We start from the raw sequence: 19,206 nt of genomic DNA on the forward strand, positions 1-19,206 counted from the left end.
TATGGTTATTTATCAAGAAAGTTATCTTTCTTAAAGAGAATTTGCTACTTGTTTTTTTTTTTCTCTCTCTCTCTCTTTCTTTCTTTGTCATGGGGCTTAAAATCTGGGTCTGGGAGTTGTACCTGAGCTCTGTAGCTCAAGGCTAGAGCTTTATCACTTGAGCCACAGCACCACTTCCAGTTTTCAGGAGGTTAATTGGAGATGAAAGTCTCATGGACTTTCCTGCCTGGGCTGGCTTTGAACCATGCTCCTCAGATCTCAGACTCGCATTTACAGGCATGAGCCACTGGTGCCCAGCTAAGCTTCTTTATTTTTTGAGAGAGAGAGAATTTTCCTTTTACCCTGGTGCCTGTCTTTGAAAGAAGGATATCTTTTAGGATTAGTCTTCTTTTCCAAGTGTCTGTACAGGTTATGCTCTCACTTTTTTAGAATTTGTGTGCACTTACATTCATTTTTCTTTCTGGATAAATGTTATTATTAAAATATTTAAATTTTTGAATCTGTGGAGTGAATTAAGCTGAAAGAAAAGATGCTATTTTTATTGCCTAATGAAACAGCATGGTTTTACCTTTAAAAAAGATGTACATATTATATAGTGTTGATAGCACTCTGACAGGCCAGTAACTCCTATCTGTGTGTGTGTGTGTGTGTGTGTGTGTATGTGTGTGTGTGTGTGTATGTGTATGTATAGGTCTTGGAGCTTGTACTCAGGGCTTGGCTATCCTGTTTTTTTTTTTTTTTTTTTTTTGCTCAAGGGTAATTCTCTTCCATTTGTGTTATAGCACTAATTCCAGCTTTTTGGTAGCTAATTGGGGACAAGAGTATCATAGACTTTCTTACCTAGCCTGGCTTTGAACCACAATTCTCAGATCAGATCCTCCAAGTAACTAGGATTATAGGCATGAACTACCAATGCCTGGCTTCATATCTGAATTTTTTTTACATTTTAAGAGTTATATAGATTTTAATACTCTCTTTTTTGTTTTAGTCCTCGGGACAATGAGCCATCCACATCTGCTAATCAAGATGCCTGTAGTCCTTTTGCAGGGATGCTCTTTGGTATGTACAAAACTTGCAGTTGATGAGACCTTTGCAAAGTGTTGAATAAAAGGTCTTCATGAGAACTCAGTACTTGAAAGACTACTACTTTTACCAGTAATATAAAACATTTATCAAAGGCTTACTTTATGATGAGCAATGGGCTAAATAAGCATTTAACTTGCATTGTATAACTATATGTAATTAAAGTCAAATAACTTAGTGATGTACTTATTATTGATAATAAATGAAACAATAGTTTCAATAATTTTTTTGTGCAAATTTTTTTTGTGGGGCTTGAACTCGGGGCCTGCACTTTCAGTAATAAGCTTTTAATTTTTTATTTATTAGCTCTGGGTTGTATGTTTACTTTTATTTTACTTTATATATGATGCTTTATTTTCTATATTTCTAGTCTTTTCAGTTTACCAAAAATTGAGTTGTGTTTGATTTCCGTTTCTTTGAATCCTCTCCCCCCCCCCTTTTTTTCCAGTCCTGGGGCTTGGACTCAGGGACTGAGCACTGTCCCTAGCTTCTTTTTGCTTAAGGCTAGCACTCTACCACTTGAACCACAGCACCACTTCTGGCTTTTTCTATTTATGTGGTGCTGAGGAATCGAACCCAGGGCTTCATGTATACGAGGCAAGCACTCTTGCCACTAGGCCATTCCCAGCCCCTTTGAATCCCTTTTTCCTTGGTTCTTTTCATGTAGTTCCTGAGAACTGTTTTTGTTCAACTCTGATTATGGCTGAAATTTTTCTATTTATTTTTTACCAGAGGTCAAGTTAATTATTGAATATAAGCTAATATAGTTTCTGAATATAAGCTAATATATTCCACAATATATTAGCTTATAATTGAAGCTGATATAATGTAGGTTGATTGTATTAGCGTGTATTGGGGTTTGAACTTGTATTGGTGCCTCACACATGGTTGGCTTGCTTGCCTCTCTGGCACTATTGCTTGAGCCTCTATTCCAGCCCAGCTTTTTGCCTGTTAGTATGGAGATGAATCTCTCAGAGTTTTCTGCCTGGGCTGGTCTTGAACCTTCTTTTTTTTTCAGATCTTAGCCTCCTGGGTAGCTAGAAATTCAGGTGTGAGCCATTGGCATCCATTGCAAATACAAGCTTTTTGATGTGCTATATTATACTTAGGATTCAATTTGGAAACAGTTTGGAGAGACCCTCTCTTCCTGTGTGTTCCCATAAGTAAAAAGGTTTGTTCCTTTATAAAAAATATTAGAAAAATTAATTGAAGTTTGGTTTTAGTAACGTATAAGGCAATTGTACAACATGCTAATAAGTACATTCACCTGAAAAAAGTTAGCAGTTTAAATTTTGGCTTAGGGACATATATTCTTAGACATTGTTTTTCTGAAATGGCTATATGTAGCCTTAACATAATTGTTGTTACTCCTCTGGAAGCTTCACTGTTGCTAACATTTGTGTTTGTTGGGTAAATTCAGATGTTGTCTACCCACTGATAGTAGAGGACTAATAATTAAGGCAGTAGACACCCTGTCTTTTGATACTCTGTGATTTGTATAGTGTTCAAATTGTATATATCTAGATTTAGAGCTAATTTTGTGACACTAATTTATGCAATAATAATATTTTTCCCTGGATCAAAACGTTTTTAATCAGTTGAATTTTTACATAAGTAATGACAAGGGAAAGGTTTATATATATATTTTTTTGTTATAATAATTGTGGTGCCATTGAGGTTCTCTGAGTAGGGTGTGTGTGTGTGTGTGTGTGTGTGTGTGTGTGTGTGTGTGTGTGTGTGTGTGTGTGTGTGTGTGTGTGTGTGTGTGTGTGTGTGTGTGTGTGATACTGGGGCTTGAATTTAGGGCCTGGGTGCTGTCTCAGCTTTTTTTGTTCTGGGCTGGTGCTGTACCACTTGAGCCATACCTTCACTTCCAGCTTTGTGGTGGTTAATTGGAGAAAAGACTCATATGAGAGACTTTTCTGCCCAAGCTGGTTTTGAACCTTGAGATCTCAGCCTTCAGAGTAGCAAGGGTTATAGGCATGAGCCTATAAAGTGGTTACATGTGCTTGAGTGCATTAGGGAAAGTAGTTAAGACATTGTTGCTGCAATCGAGATGAAGTGTAAACAGAATCTCTCCAAGGTCTGTGGCCCTCAGAATAGAAAGGAGGGTATTACATGAAATGGTAACAGAGGAAGAGCAGTGGAAGTCACATTGAAGTATTTGGGGCATTAGAGAAAAACCAAAAGAGGCACTTGTTTCCCCTCCATTTAGAATGGATGCTCGAAGAGACTTAATGAAAGATAGCAAGGGGAGATATTAACCAAGTTATTGGAAAAAAATGGAGATGAAGATTAGAATATTCTGGGGCTGGGGATATGGCCGAGTGGCAAGAGCGCTTGCCTCGTATACATGAGGCCCTGGGTTCGATTCCCCAGCACCACATATACAGAAAACGGCCAGAAGTGGCGCTGTGGCTCAAGTGGCAGAGCGCTAGCCTTGAGCAAAAGGAAGCCAGGGACAGTGCTCAGGCCCTGAGTCCAAGGCCCAGGGCTGGCCAAAAAAAAAAAATGAATTAAAAAAAAAAAAAGATTAGAATATTCTGTTATTTAGGGAGAGTTTCCACTAAAGGCAAATACTTGAGAATTACTAATGGATGTTATATTAACATATGATACTAACATATTATTATTTTATGTTATATCATAATATATGTTTATTATGAAATAAATGAAATAGTACTGATGCATGTGGTGTTTTTCCTTCTGTACTTCTTCCATGTTCAGTAATTACTCTGAACAACTAAAAATTAAGCTTTTAAAATTTTAGTTGGATGTGATGCATTTTTCTTACCATTGTTCAGGAGGTCAAGATCGAGAACTCATTCAGAGAAGGAAAGAGAAATACAGACAAGAACTACTGGAACAAATGGCTGAGCAACAGAAGAACAAGAGACGGTAATGAAAGGTTTGCATTTAGCACAGGTGTTTTAAATTTAAAATTCATTCTTGTAAAATGACATGATGGTGAAATAAGGGGTTGCTTTTCCTAATATGATGTTTGATTTGTAAATTATTTATATTGCAATCACCATGTTGTCAATCAGCAAGGAAATTAACTTGCTCAATGTTTGGTATAGAAGTAGTATTTAATGTTACCTGAATGCCCATTATATTGTCCCTCATATAGTAACAAATAAAAATGTCTTCTATATTTTCAGTATGAAATAGTAAGCGATTGCTTATATTCCTCAGTGTGAGAATATTGTGAAATATTAGTTACAGTTTAAAATGATGAATAGGATTTTCTGATTCTAGACAGTTTGAGACCTGTTATCTTTTTGTTTTCATTGATCCTAAGAGGAAGCTGTTATCTGCTATATGACATGAGCCCTCTTTAACATTTTTTCTTAAAAATTCTTATTAGAATTTCTAATAAGGAATTACAGTTAATTTTTTTGTTAATTTGTTTTGTTTTTGTTGCCAGTCCTGGGCCTTGGACTCAGGGCCTGAGCGCTGTCCCTGGCTTCTTTTTGCTCAAGGCTAGCACTCTACCACTTGAGCCACAGCGCCACTCTGGCTTTTTCTATATATGTGGTGCTGAGGAATCGAACCCAGGTCTTCCTCTATACGAGGCGGGCACTCTACCACCAGGCCACATTCCCAGCCCTACAGTTAATTTTTTAACCTTTTTATTGTGAACTGAAAATGTACATGAACCCTAAAAGAAGACTTTGTGAATTGCTTCACTTTTGAAGTACCCAGCACACTGGTTCTGAAATATTTATTCTAAATCATTATATGTAAATTCTAATTTACCATGTACTATCAGAAATTTTGTTTTTCGATACTACTTAAGGCTTTTGTCATTTAAAAGCATTATTTGTATTTGCTTATGGATTTAGTAGGCTTGAGTGAAAGTTTGTTTCAACAGTGGTTATTACTTTGATAGTATTTACTATAGTTTTTTTTAACAAATATAAAACTTTAATTTTGTTAGAGAAAAAGATTTAGAACTCACAGTTGCAGCTTCTGGAGCACAAGACCCTGAAAAATCAGTAAGTGTTCCTGGTATCTTTTAAAACTATTTATAATCTTTAATTCAAGTTAGCCTTAAATGAGGTGGCAGGTAGGGACAAAGGGTATTGGGAAACTATAAAAGTAGATCAATTTGAACAATAATAAACTAAATAAACTAAAACTCAAAAAGTACAACTCATAACTGTTACTCATGTTTAATTCCCTAAGAATTTTTTAAAACTTGTGTATAATTCTTTTACTTTGTTTTAAATTATTTTTATACTTGTGTCATATGTATTCTTCCAAAGGAAAGTTTAATTTATAAGTAATTTATTATTTTTATTGATTAGTACTTGATTACCTTTCTTATATGAGTGCTTTCGAAAGAAATTGAAAACTTGAGTACTAGTTTCAATATTTTAGTAATTGTTATTTACTGTAAAACAAGAGCGATAATAATCGTATTTTTACTTTAATTTTGCAATTCTCGCCATTAAGTGGAATGAATTACTCACATCATTGCAGTTAAGTAAGGAGGAGGTAACAATTTATTGCTCTTAACACAATGTACTTTTTTATAGTTGAATATGTAGTATTGCTAATGCGAATTTTTGTTTTCATTTTTAAATGGTGGTTAAAGCCTTCAATTTTGTTTAAAAGTTGAGTCTTTAAAAAGGATACCAGAAATCCTTAAAATTAAACTTATTTTAATTCTTATTTGACTGTAGGCAACTTTTGACTTTTACTCTGTTACCCATTTAAAAGGTTGTAACTTGGTATGTGTCTAATGTGCCCCGGGGTCATCTCTAGCACCAGCCTCCTTCCAAAAAAATGTTAGTACTGTACCAGTGTTCCCCTACCAGTAGCAGAAAACTGGAAGTGGCGCTGTGGTTCAGGTGGTAGAGCGCTAGCCTTGAGCTGAAGAGCTCAGGGACAGCGCCCACACCCAGAGTTCAAGCCCCATGACCCACAAAAAAAAAGGACTATTCCCAATATTAATCCTGGCAAAAGAAAATAAGATAAATTCCCAAACCAAACATTTTTCTTTTTAATGAATACCTTTGAAGTAGCTTTTGCAATCTAAATCTTCCTTTTTATAACCTTGAGCTTTTTAATGTAATATATTGGCATATTAAATTTTGCAGTTTTGCAGATTTCTTAAATTTAACTTTGAATTTAAATTCCTACAGTGTCAAGTTGATTTGTGAAAATGTATCAGGGATAAAGAGGAGTTAAACATTACTTTTGAGCTTACTTTTGGTGCTCACATCTTAGAAAAGTGCATATGAATGATGCTGTATGAACCAAGATTAGATTGACCTGTAGCTGTTGCTTGTGTTTCTGTAAATTTGCCTTTTTCATTCTTGACATATTGTCTGTCTGCTTTAGCAATACAGTGGAGTATGGGCATTGGAAAAAGACCATATAGCCTGAAAAATCTAATATATTTACTATCTGACCCTTGACAGAAAGTGTTTACTAACCCTACAGAATACTTTAATTCTGTAATAATACTTTAATTCTTTAATACTACTAATTCTACAGAATACCTTAATAACAGATATGGTAATCAATATAGAGAAGCGTTATATTGTTGTAGTATAATAGAAAAAGTACTATACTTAATTTTTTTTTTTTTTTTTTTTGCCAGTCCTGGGCCTTGGACTCAGGGCTTGAGCACTGTCCCTGGCTTCTTTTTGCTCAAGGCTAGCACTCTGCCACCTGAGCCACAGCGCCCCTTCTGGCCATTTTCTATATATGTGGTGTGCTGGGGAATCGAACCCAGGGCTTCATGTATAAGAGGCAAGCACTCTTGCCACTAGACCATATCCCCAGCCCTATACTTAAATTTTAATGTCAGACTCTAGTTGTTGATTGTTTATTAATGGCAAGTCCTTAGGTGACTTATGTACTTCTCAGGGAGCTTCAGTTACTCATTTATCAAATAAGAATTAAATCCTTAAAATCCTTTCTGTAGTTTTATAATTATCTTAAGTGCTTGCTTGGGTAAAGGATGTTTTGAGGTCCTTCTGCGTTTAACTTAAGATTCTGTGTAACATTTTTTTTCCTCTTTATTGTAGCCCGGTAGACTAAAGCAGTTTAGTACCGCATCAAGACGTTGTGAAGATAAGATACCACCTGACAGACCCAGAGTAGCTTTCCAGACACCCCTCCCTCCCCCATGTGCCCCATGTGCCCCATGTGCCCCGCCCATCCCATCCACTCACTCTGTCCTTTCTCCAAATGAAGATTCGCAGTGTGGACTCAGCAGCGTGCTTGGGGAGATGGTGCCTCCCAGGTGCTTGTTTAAAATCATTTAAGTTTTGTGTGTGGGAATTAGGTAAGGTATTGCTATATTTATATATGTTTAGAAGGATATCCAGAAGCAGATGTCCTTTAGAGATTTTATGTAGTAGCTTTGGCAAATAATTTATTTTGAAATTTATTTTCAGTTTTGTTAGTCTTATCTTTGCTATTATAAAACACGGGAAATTCTTGTAACATTCTTACTTTAAATGATCGATTTTTTGAATGAATTGCATTTAAAATACATTTCAGTACTCATTTTTAGGTGAAATTTTCAATATTTTATTATATAAAAGGTATACATTCTCCATTTTGTTATTTCCACTTGGCAAACATTGAATTATCCTTCAACTTAAGCAGAAAAAGTTGGTAATATGACTCATTTACAAATGATTTTATTTTAGCTTCTGTTTCCTTCAGTTCTTTCCTTCTGATTACTTGGGCTAAAAAACTCAAGCCTGGAAAAAAAGTGTTGAGATAAAACTTTGGTGTGAAAGATACGATTTCTGTAGGTGCAAATCATTGTGTTATACTAGACTGTACATTAAAAACTTCTGTTAGCACTGGTATTTTGTGCTCTGTACTTCCTCTTTTGTGGGACCTGAGTTGTTTTTTTTTTTTTTTTTTTTTTTGCTTATTATGAGTGAATTAATGGAATGTGTTTAAATGTGGAATTTTTTTTTAAACAAATTATTTCTGGGCTCCATTCTTTCAGCAGAACTTGGTCTTTCATCTATACTACTAACAGAATTGTAGGATTGTGTTTACCATCTTATCAGATGCTTTCTTTGCTTTCTCTAATGGCTTTCCTACTCCAAAAACTGGGAGGGATTGGAACTATAGGTTGTATTATGGTTTTAGCTTTGGGGTAGGGATTGAAATGGTTGAGTTTACTGTCTGGAATTTGTGTGAACTACACAACTTTGTTGAACTTCAAAATGAATACTGTAATATTTTTGTTGTCTACAATTGTTATGAAGATTATATCTTCTATAAATGTATAGAATTTAGGTTTTGGTGATAACCATTTTATAACAGTTATTCTGCTTCTTTATTGATGTCTTTTAATTGACGATAGTGAAGTCATACAACATGAATCAAGATCTTAAGTTAGAGTCAGAAATGAAAATATTCTAGAATACATCACTCATCAATTTTTGTTCATCTAAAAGAATGTGCCTTGACTATTTTATTACTGGAAAGTACTGTACTGTTAGAAATAACAGAGCTGTTTTCTAATCATTAGTGAAAAGCTAAAGTTTTTTTTTTTTAATTTATAAAATACTGAAGACTATGCCAGGATCTTATACTGACTTGTAATTTTTATTTCACATTATGGTTGACTTTCTGAAAGAGCAATACATTTTATAGTTAGAAATGTATCCCTTTTACTACCCTGAGTCATTTGTGCAGTTTTGAACTCTTGGCTAGATTGTCATGTGGTTGGCTCAAGCATGTCCATTCAGAGGAAGTCTTTGGAGCTCTCTCAAATGCCACTGCTATTCCTATAGCCCTCTGCATGGACTTGTTTTATTTCACTTGTTTGTTCTGCCTGTGATTGTCTCTTTCTGTATTACTCTGAGGGACATGAAAGAACCCTTCTTACTTGATAGTGGCCTACTATTGGGTACTAATTATTAAATGTTAACTTGTTTATGCTACAAAACTGTTGTATCTCAAATTGTGAAATTTTATGCCATATTGTTTGTTTTTTGATGAGCAAATAGAATGAGATTGTGCCTTTTCTAAGCTAGTGATTGGACTTTCAGGAATGTTTTGCAGAAGAATGATTTTGATTAAACATTTATAACAAAATATGAGAATATGAGAAGAGTTTTCCATTTTTCTTTTGATATAGGATCGCACCTCTGCCTCCACCTCCCCTACTACCATCTATGGCTACTAACTATCGAACTCCTTATGATGATCCGTACTATTTTTATGGTGCCAGAAATACTTTGGATCCCAGTTTTGCTTATTGTAAGTGACCTATAGGGTAAACATCTTTTTCAAGTGGTTTTATAAGGACAATTAGTTTTCTACAAGGGAAACATGTATTTAACATAGTAAAATTTTAGTTCACATATATCTGTTCACTTGATAAATTCATTCCTGTGCAGGTACATTTCTGATACTAAAAGAAAGCCTACTTTCTAAAGAAAAGAAGCTCATTTTCACTAACAGTTTTAGAGGCCTAAAGGCCAAATAGGCTCTGGGCTACATCATGTTGTGGCAGGAGTGTGTATCTGTACATTCTCTTTTCTTCCCCTTATGCCTTAAAGTGTTACTTGACTTCTCCTTCTGTGGAGTTTTCACTATTTAAACATGACAGATTCGATTAAAAACAACTGTTAGGCTGAGTCTTGCGTGTCTTCATTCAGCTTTGTATGAAATCCAATTGTTGTAAGATTTTTTTTTTTTGTTTGGTTTGTTTCTTCCCACCCCCCAGGATATTTTGTTGTTCTATTGCTTTGTTTTGTAATAGTTGATAGATAATGTTCTGTCACTAGTGCAAGGTATACTTATATAAGAAAGTATATTTCTTTACAAAGTTGTGCCATACTATCCTTTGGACTCCACTGGAAAAGTAGAATCAGGTCTCAAATAATGTCTTTTTAGTATTATCTAGTGTTGTAGATGTAAGGACAGTACTGTGGCATTTCTTTGGGAATGTAAAATAGCTTCTACCTGCCTCATATGATATGTAGTAGTAACTGTGCTTTATCAGATCTGTTTTTAATGATGCTGCTCTAGCGTGTTTTCTTTCCAGATGATTGTTGGAAAGCTGGTGCCAGGTATCACAACAGTTACAGACCTTGGCAGTTTTCTGTGGCCGTACTTTTGGTCTTTTCTGTTTTCTTTTTTGGCATGTGCTGAATGTCTCTAGAATTTTGTTTAAGATGACTACAGAGCCTGGAAAAATTATTGCTGCTATTGATATATAACATGTTGTTACCATCCTTTGTTTTTTTCTCTCATTCTGAGTGTGTGTGTATATATATGTAATTTCTATATTATATAAGGAATATATAATTTCTCTACATATAAAATTTGAATTTTTGGAAACTTGTGAGAAAGATTTGAGTTTACTGTGTTACAATGGCATTGTACAGAAATTAAATTGATCTAGAAATGAAAAACTAATTTTTTCCCATTTGTACAGGATTAACTGCATTATATTAAATATGTTAAATTTTATACATATGGGTTTGATTACAGAAAGTAATAATGTCTTCTGTAAAGAGTGAAAAAAATAAAAAAAGCCATCAAGATCTAATCATGGGGCTTAGACCCTTATCTAGTCTACTATAATCAGATTTTGTATTGAGATTAAGATTAGGATTAAGAGTCTGTTAATCAAGATTTTGCGGGGCTGGGAATATGGCCTAGTGGCAAGAGTGCTCGCCTTGTATACATGAGGCTCTGGGTTCTATTCCCCAGCACCACATATATAGAAAATGGCCAGAAGTGGCGCTGTGGCTCAAGGGGCAGATTGCTAGCCTTGAGCAAAAAGAAGCCAGGGACAGTGCTCAGGCCCTGAGTTCAAGCCCCAGGATTGGCCAAAAAAAAAAAAAAATGGGGATTAAACTTCTGTATGAGTTCTAGGGAAACAAATTATAGTCAAAGTATAGTGTGTTTTAAAACACACTTATAGTCTGAAGCAAGAGGATCATGAGTTTTGAGGCCAACCTGGGCTGCTACTCAGTTTCCAGCTCAGTCTGGTCTATGTAATGAGACCTACCCACAAAACCAAACCAACAAACCAAGAATTTGTATGTATTTTGAGTTTAGGAACAATTTTAAAAATGTGTTTTCTTTTTTTTTTTGTCCAGTCCTGGGCCTTGGACTCAGGGCCTGAGCACTGTCCCTGGCTTCTTTTTGCTCAAGGCTAGCACTCTGCCACCTGAGCCACAGCGCCCCCCTCTGGCCATTTTCTGTATATGTGGTGCTGGGGAATTGAACCCAGGGCCTCATGTATAGGAGGCAAGCACTCTTGCCACTAGGCCCTATCCCCAGCCCTAAATGTGTTTTCTTGTATTTTTTGTTAACTCTAAATCCAAAAGGATGTGTCCATGCTTTTCCTTAGGAAATACTTTTGTGCTTTTTCCTTTTGACATAAAGTGTTATTAAATGGGAATTCATCCTATTTTTTTTTTTTTTTAGATGATTCAAGAATGATGGGAGTACAGCCTGTAGCTTATGGCCCTGTCACACATCAGTTAGCACAACCTATTGTGTAAGTTATAAATTAAAAGGATTATTGTTTCTCGTTTCACTACTTTTATTAAAAGAGCATAATAAAGTTTTAAAGGTACTGTTCTAGTCTGTTTAATACATTTATTGTGTTTGCCATCTCCAAAAATCTTTCACTGTATAAACTGAAACTTGGTACCTATTAAACAAAATGTGTCACTCTCCTTTCTCCTTCCTTCATTCCCTAGCAACTGCTGTTCTGTTACCTTTGCTTTTGACTCCTCCCAAAGTACCTTATGGGAGTAGTTAGACATGTGTTTCTGTGACTTTATTTATTAGCGTGATACCTTTGATTTTCATCTGTATTATAATATGTCAGGATCTTTTAAGAATAAATAATAGTGCATTGTATGTATATACCTTTTTTTGCTTATTCATCTACTGATTTCTTCAGTATTTTAGCTATTGTGAACAGCGTTGCATCAGCACTGCTGTGCAAATGGTCTCTTTGGCATCTTGTTCTCACTTATTACCCAGAAGTGAGATTGCTGAGTTTAAAATTGATAATAGTTTGAAGAAATACTCTTAAGGACTGCCATACTGTTTTCCCCAGTGTCTGTACTATTTTGTAATACCTCTGACAGTCCACAAGGATTTGAATTTCTTCACATACTTGCCGACATTTGTTAATTTTCTCTTATTTTGAGGTTTGAACCTGGGTCCTCACAAATGCTATGGCAGCTACACTTCTAGCCTTCATTTTAGTTTAATTTGCAGTTACCTAATTTCTCAGTGATATTGAGCATCACTGTGCTTATTGGCTGTTTGTGTACTTTCTTGGAAGGACTATTTATGCTAGACCCCTGCCATTTTGTTTTCCTTCGCTCTCAGGATATTACAGGCACTTGTTAGCAGGCAGTATACCACTTGAGCCATACTTCCAGTCCTGTTTGCATTGGTTGTTTTTGAAGTAGGGACTTAATTCATCCCTGAACTATCCTGCACTATGATTCTCCTACTTGTGCTTTCCCAGGTCACTGGGATTAACAGGCCCCTGCAGTGAGCCCAGCTATTGTGCTCACTGTAGCCTTTGAATGAGACTCTCTCTCTCCAACTTGTGAACTTGTGTGCTTGTGCTGGGCCAGAACCCAGATGCCTCAAATCTCTACATTTGTCTTTGCCAGTCCTGGGGCTTGAACTCAGGGCCTGAGCACTGTCCCTGGCTTCTTTTTGCTCAAGGCTAGCACTCTGCCAACTTGAGCCACAGCACCACTTCTGGCTGTTTTCTATATATGTGGTGCTGAGGAATCGAACCCAGGGCTTCATGTATACGAGGCAAGCACTCTTGCCACTAGGCCATATTCCCAGCCCAAATCTCTACTTCTTAAGTAACTTGGACTGAGCCTCCACTTGTAACTTTTGCCTACATTTTAAAAAATAGTTTTAGTTCTTTGGATTCTTTGATTAATTCTAATTATTTTTGTAAGTGACTGTAAATAGGAATTCAACTTTATTCTCTGGTATGTGTGAATATCTAGTTTTCCCACTGCAATTTTTTGAAGAGACCATTCATTCTTTCTGCATGGAATGATTATGACATCTCTGTGAAAAATCATTTGACTTTACAGATAAGGGTTTCTGGGCTCTCTATTCCCAGGGTCTGTATGTCTTTCTTCCTTATAGTACAGTATTGTTTTCATTACTGCAGCTTTAAAAGTTTTGAAGTGAGGAAAATATGAGTCTTTCAGCTTTGTTCCTTTTACAATGTTGTCTTGCCTGTATGGGGCCCCTTGACATACTATATGAATTTTAGGGTGGGTTTTTCTATTTCTGTTAAAAAAAGATCATTAGAATTTTGATGATAATGCATTGAATCTGTAGATTGGTCATTAAAAAAATTTTTTTTTTTTTGCCAGTCCTGGGCCTTGGACTCAGGGCCTGAGCACTGGTCCCTGGCTTCTTTTTGCTCAAGGCTATATAGCACTCCACCACTTGAGCCACAGCGCCACCTCCGGCTTTTTCTATATATGTGGTGCTGAGGAATCGAATCCAGGGCTTCATGTATACAATTTAATATGAACACTTTACCACTAGGCCATGTTCCCAGCAGACTGGTCATTTAATAATACTGATTTTTCTAATCCATAAACTTGATTTGTATTTCCACTTACATCTTCATTGATTTCTTTTGTCAGTGTTTTATAGTTTTCATTATATAGGTATTTGACTTCTTTGATCAATTTCTGTTATTTTGTGGTACTGTTTTTGATGCTTTGTAAGTGGAACTATTTTTGTAGTTTTCAGCTGTCCATTTAGCTGATTTTTGTATATTGACTTGTACCTGTTACTTTTCCAAACTCATTTATTTTATCTGGCTTTTTGGGGGGGGGGTGTATGTATGTAACCTTTAGGGTTTTGTACATATATGAACAGAGATGATTGACTTCTGTCCAGTTTGGATGGCTTTTCTTTTTTTTTCTTCCTTTGTTTTTTTGCCAGTCCTGGGGCTTGAACTCAGGGACTGAGCACTGTCCCTGGCTTCTTGTTTGCTCAAGGCTAGCACTCTGTCAACTTGAGCCACAGCGCCACTTCTGGTCTTTTGCATGTATGTGGTGCTGAGGAATCAAACCTAGGGCTTCTTGTATACGATTTAGTTTTTGTAGATTTTCTGCTTTTAAGAATTTTTCCAGGGTTGGGAATATGGCCTAGTGGCAAGAGTGCTTGCTTCATATACATGAACCTGTTTATTTCTAGTCTCTGGCAGTCGAAGGATAAGTTGTTGATTTGTGTTGTTAATGATTTTTTTTGTGGCACTGGATTTTGAACTCAGAACTTTGTACTTGTTAAGCAGTTACTCTACCACTTGAGTCATACCTTCCTTTTTATTTTAAGTGTAACGTACAGAGGGGTTACAGGTATGTAAGTCAGGTATTGAGTACATTTCTTTTGAATAGTGTTAGTCCACAGAAACTCGTGATTACCAGGCTGGTAGTCTACCTCCAGAGCCATACTTCCAGCACTTTTTTTGCAGATTATTTTAGAGATGGAATCTAGCATATTTTTCTGTTTGTGCTAGCCCCTAGCCATTGTGATGCTCTAGATCTTAGCCTCCTGAATACCTAGGATTATAGATATGAGCTACCAGTTCCTAGCTTGTCTTTTCATTTTCAGGTAATCTAAAAGTACTAATTAAATTTATGCATTTAAAAATTATCTTTAGTTATACCAAAGTCTTTCAACTCAACCTGTGAGTTTATGTGTAAAAGGTATTAAAAATTACCTTTAAGTAGTTGTGGGAAGGGTTTTCAGTCCAACATGTCAGTTCAGCATAGTGCATCTTGATTGCTGTCATCCCTTCCATTTTTCTCTCTCATCTTTTCCCTTCAGTACAGTGAATCTTGATTGGTGTCACGCTTTTAGTCATTGCCATCTTTCTATCCTGATTCCACCTATTTATAACCATATTCTAATCTTTCATGTTATCCCTAATAAATTTCAGTAGATAGCCTGTGAACCATTTAAGCTAGAAATTTATTTTAAAATAAAATAATTTTTGTGTTGGAAATTAGAAAACAAGAAGAAATTAAGAAATACGTAAAATAGGATGAAAATTAATGGTCACATAAGAAAAGTGGGAAAAGATTGATGGAACAAACTCAAGGAAGCAATGTAAAGATATCAAAAGAATAGATATTAACTAAAGACAGTAAGTAGACAGTCCGTAAACCTAAATTATATTCCTTCAAAGGCTAAATTAACAGTTGACTATCAATGTTAGTGGAAAAAAAGATGAAGGAATGTATGAAAAAATTTATGCCAAGGAATTAGAAAATTTAGAAGAAAAATGTCTCTGAAAATATAGCTTATTAATACTGATTCAAGAAGAAATAAGAAAACCTAAAAAGTAGTAAAACTTAAAATATTGCATTAGAAATTTTGAATCCCTCCACAAAAATAGACTAGAGACTTCTGCCAGCCTTTGCAGGGGAAAATGAATATAAAACTATTAAAAAGATTGTTTTCTTGATACTGAAATCTAAAAAGGCAAGTATGAAATGGGAAATTGTAAGTTAATATTACTAAAAACAGACACAAGAATCTCAAAACTATACCCTTTTAGTTTTAGTAGTCATGAATTCCTTTACCTTTGGTTTATTGTAAAAGTATTTATTTCTCTCGCACTAGTGAAGGATAGCTTTACTGGGTATAGTACTCTAGATTGGTAGTTGTTTTTTCCAAGTTTAAACTATGTTCTTCCATGCCTTCTTTATATTTAGAGTTTGTGTTGAGAAATGTGCTGCTAGTCTAATGGGCTTGTTATCTAACTCTTTATTTTATTTTATTAAGGTAATGTACAGAGGGGTTAAAGTTACCTAAGTAAGGTAATGAGAACATTTCTTGTTGAACATTGTTACCCACTTCTTCGTCTTTTGCATTTGTAGCTTTCAATTTTTTTTCCTCTTTGTACTTAGTGTTTTAAGTATAATGTTTATAGGATTGTTTCTTCTCTGATTTTATAAAATATTATATGTCCATTTGGAATTGCTCTGGAATGTAGGATGATGAATGAAGTAACACATATTAGTTAAGAAGATGAACCTTGCAGATTGCCTTGACTTCCACCCCCCCCCCCCCTTTTCTTTTTGGTGGCACTGGGGTACCCTGCTTCCCTGGAGCTGGTTTTGTCAAGGACTGAATGGAATGGAATGGATCCAAGGGATTTTTTTTTCCCTTTTGGACTGTGGAAATGTTCTAAATATAGATTGTATGGTAATTGTTGAATAACTCTGTAAACAGGATAAAAACCATTGTTTAGTTTGCTTAATACCCCTTCCATTTCCTCCCTTCTTTCTGTTCTGATTCAATTGCATGCATCCTTCACTCTTGTTAAACTTAGGACCCAACTGTACAAAGAGCAACAGAGTAGTGCTGTTTTCTTAAAACTGATCAGAAAGAAAGTAAGAGCTCTCAACATGTATTTTTCAGACAGGATGCACTGAGAGAGAGAAACACTTGAGTTTATTTTGGCAGTGCTGGAGATTGAGCTCAAGGCCCACGCGCTTGCCAGGCAAGCGCTCTACCACGGGATCTACCTTCGCCTTCGCCCTTGTGCCCTGGTTACGTGTGAGGCAGGGTTTCACTTCGTGTGTGAGCTGGCTGAGGCTGCCGTTCTCCTCCCTGCGCTTCCTCATTTCACTGGGGAGGGAGGACAGAGGCTTGTCACGGAGTCCAGTGACCACTTTCCCCGCTAGTGATGGAGGTGGAGTCTTGCAAATTTTTTTGCCTTCACTGGTCTAATATCTTGTTCTTGGCCCAAGTAGCCAGGATTACAAGTGTGAGCCACTGTGCCTGGCTCAAGTTTTAATTATGTGAAAAGGTGAAAAGATAGTATTAATAGTGAAAATTATTGTTTTGTATCCTATATTATTTTGCATCCCAAAGTTGGTTGACAATACCAAGGAAATTGTAAATTGATTTTAACCTTTTTAAAAAATACTGATACTGTAGTTGGAACTCAGGGCTTGTATTCTCTCTTAGCTTTATTGGCTCATGTTTTGTACATTATCACATGAGCCTTGCCTCTCTAGCCATGTCTACTGGCTTTTTACTAGTTTATTGGTGATAAGAGTCTGAAGATTTGTGTGCCCGTGGCTGGCTTTTAACTTTGATCCTTAGATTTCAGCTTCCTGTGTGTAGCTAGGAGTAAGCCACCAGTTCCCAGGTACTCTCAATCTTAAGAAAAAAATTGAGTAATGAGGGGTTGGGCATAGGAAGGATAATGAGTGAAAGAGAAACTAAGAATCTGCACAATGTGTAATTGAATTTATTCAGATAAATCTTACCAACCTTTTTTTCCTTACACTAAAGAATTATCTTGCTTTGAAAAAAACATTAAGGTGTTAAAAACAATTTTCTCGGGTCACTCAGAATCCATTGTGGCAATTAACAAAATGTATTTATTTAGCGTAATATAAATACATTATATAGGATAAATATACAAAAGAAGCTTATTAAAGTGATGAGGCTGATTTTAGAGATGAGAAAACTATATTTTTTCTTTGAGATGGCTAAAAACAATTTTATTTATTCATTATTAGCAAATCATTACTTATTATGGGCACTATTTGAGAACTTTTTGGTGTGTTATTATTTTTATAGATTCAAAATAGGTCAAGAAATAGATCCAGTATATTTTCAAGGTTTACAGATTGCCCAGAAGAGTTGAGAGGGAGAATTTTAAAATAGATATTGTTAAAAGATTCCTCTTGACCTGTAGAGAAATACAGGTTCTTCTTTATTATAAGATATTTTTGCCCAACATGTTTTATTTTCTTTATTGAGTTTTCTTATTCTTGAATAACAGGTACATTCAAATTAATTATTTATTTGATATTAGGAATACAGTTGGACCGAATGAACTGAAAATTACAAATGATAGGACAATGAGTTCTGGACTGTTATTTGAAGATAAACCCAAACCTTCCAAACAATCCCTTCAGTCTTATCAAGAAGCCTTACAGCAGCAGGTATTTACTTATTGACAATGTTAAACATTTTATTTGCCTTGTAGATGGCCTTGTAGAACTAAGTGTGGCAGAGCAAGAAGAAAAAGAAATTTAATAAGTGTAACAGTATGGTGGGGTTTTTTGTTGCTGTTGTTGTTTATTTTTTGTTTTGGTTTAGGACTGGGACTCAGACTTGGTGTCTGACGCTTGCTTTCCCTCACTGATGGCACTCTCGATCACAGGCATGCCTCCAGGCCCAGCATGACAGGTGTTGAGCTGGAAACATTGGAATGCTGTTGGAAACATGGGACAGGGAGAGTAATTGTCTGGAACAGTTGGGAGGGCTTCACATGGTAGTTGATATTTAAGCTGTATGTTACATAGGTTAGACCTTCCTTGCACATTCTGGGAATGGAATTGGATGGAAGCAAGAGACAAGAGTTTTTACTGGATTGTGAAAGGTGAAGCTAATAAAGATTTTAAAAGTTCCATATTTATACAACTAAAGAAAGGAAACTTTAAGCCAAGAAACATGAGAGGACTAGTTGATGTGAACATATATGAAGATATTTTAGAAAGAAACTGGTTATGATTTAGACAATGGGAAATAGATGTGGGAGAAAAATACTGAAGTGAACTATGGACATAGTCTAAGAGGCAATGGTGGTCTGAACTAGATGAAGTGTGTGTGTGTGGCGGGGGGGGGGGCGAGGGGGAGAGATCGAAGAGACAGATTTCATTGACACCACAGAAATTCATTGATGTGGATTTGGAAATGAGCCTGCACAGAGGATTTGAAATTTCTAGTCTAGGACAACAATGAGGCTGGAAATTAGTGACGAATGCATGTAGTAGAGCGTGTTTATGGAGGACAGCAGATGGTTTAGTAATTTTCAGTGTGATAAGAGAGGTTACATAAGAATAATGTATGATTTTTTAAAATTGGGTTAATAACCTTGATCTTGGAACTCATGGTAAAAAATATATATATGTATAGTACTTTAGATTTGAAGTACTTTGTCTAAAGTTCCTCTTAGATATCTTCTTAAAGTACTTTCAACTTTTTCATGAGAGAGATTCTAGAAAGTTATGTTAAAGGAATATGAAACTCCTATTTGGCCATTGTTCACCATTATTTACAATAAATTAAACAACA

At 35.7% G+C, this 19,206-nt stretch overlaps 1 protein-coding gene across 9 annotated transcripts in view; it reads left to right on the top strand.

Annotated features, from left to right (window-relative positions):
* Cspp1 (centrosome and spindle pole associated protein 1) overlaps positions 1-19,206 on the top strand; it is a 102,270-nt gene that overhangs the window by 37,518 nt on the left and 45,546 nt on the right. For 8 of the 9 annotated variants that reach the window (XR_007212788.1, XM_048358703.1, XM_048358705.1 and 5 more), the window contains 7 exons: positions 989-1,059; positions 3,888-3,981; positions 5,024-5,081; positions 7,125-7,342; positions 9,209-9,330; positions 11,515-11,587; positions 17,942-18,071. Coding sequence is in view for 8 of the 9 variants with exons in the window: in XM_048358703.1 (XP_048214660.1) it covers positions 989-1,059; positions 3,888-3,981; positions 5,024-5,081; positions 7,125-7,342; positions 9,209-9,330; positions 11,515-11,587; positions 17,942-18,071 (766 nt within the window). In the remaining variant the exon portion in view is untranslated. The remainder of the gene's footprint in view (positions 1-988; positions 1,060-3,887; positions 3,982-5,023; positions 5,082-7,124; positions 7,343-9,208; positions 9,331-11,514; positions 11,588-17,941; positions 18,072-19,206) is intronic. The other variant, XM_048358710.1, reaches the window with a different exon arrangement.

The sequence above is a fragment of the Perognathus longimembris genome, chromosome 12 (assembly GCF_023159225.1).
Source record: "Perognathus longimembris pacificus isolate PPM17 chromosome 12, ASM2315922v1, whole genome shotgun sequence".
Taxonomy (NCBI): domain Eukaryota; kingdom Metazoa; phylum Chordata; class Mammalia; order Rodentia; family Heteromyidae; genus Perognathus; species Perognathus longimembris.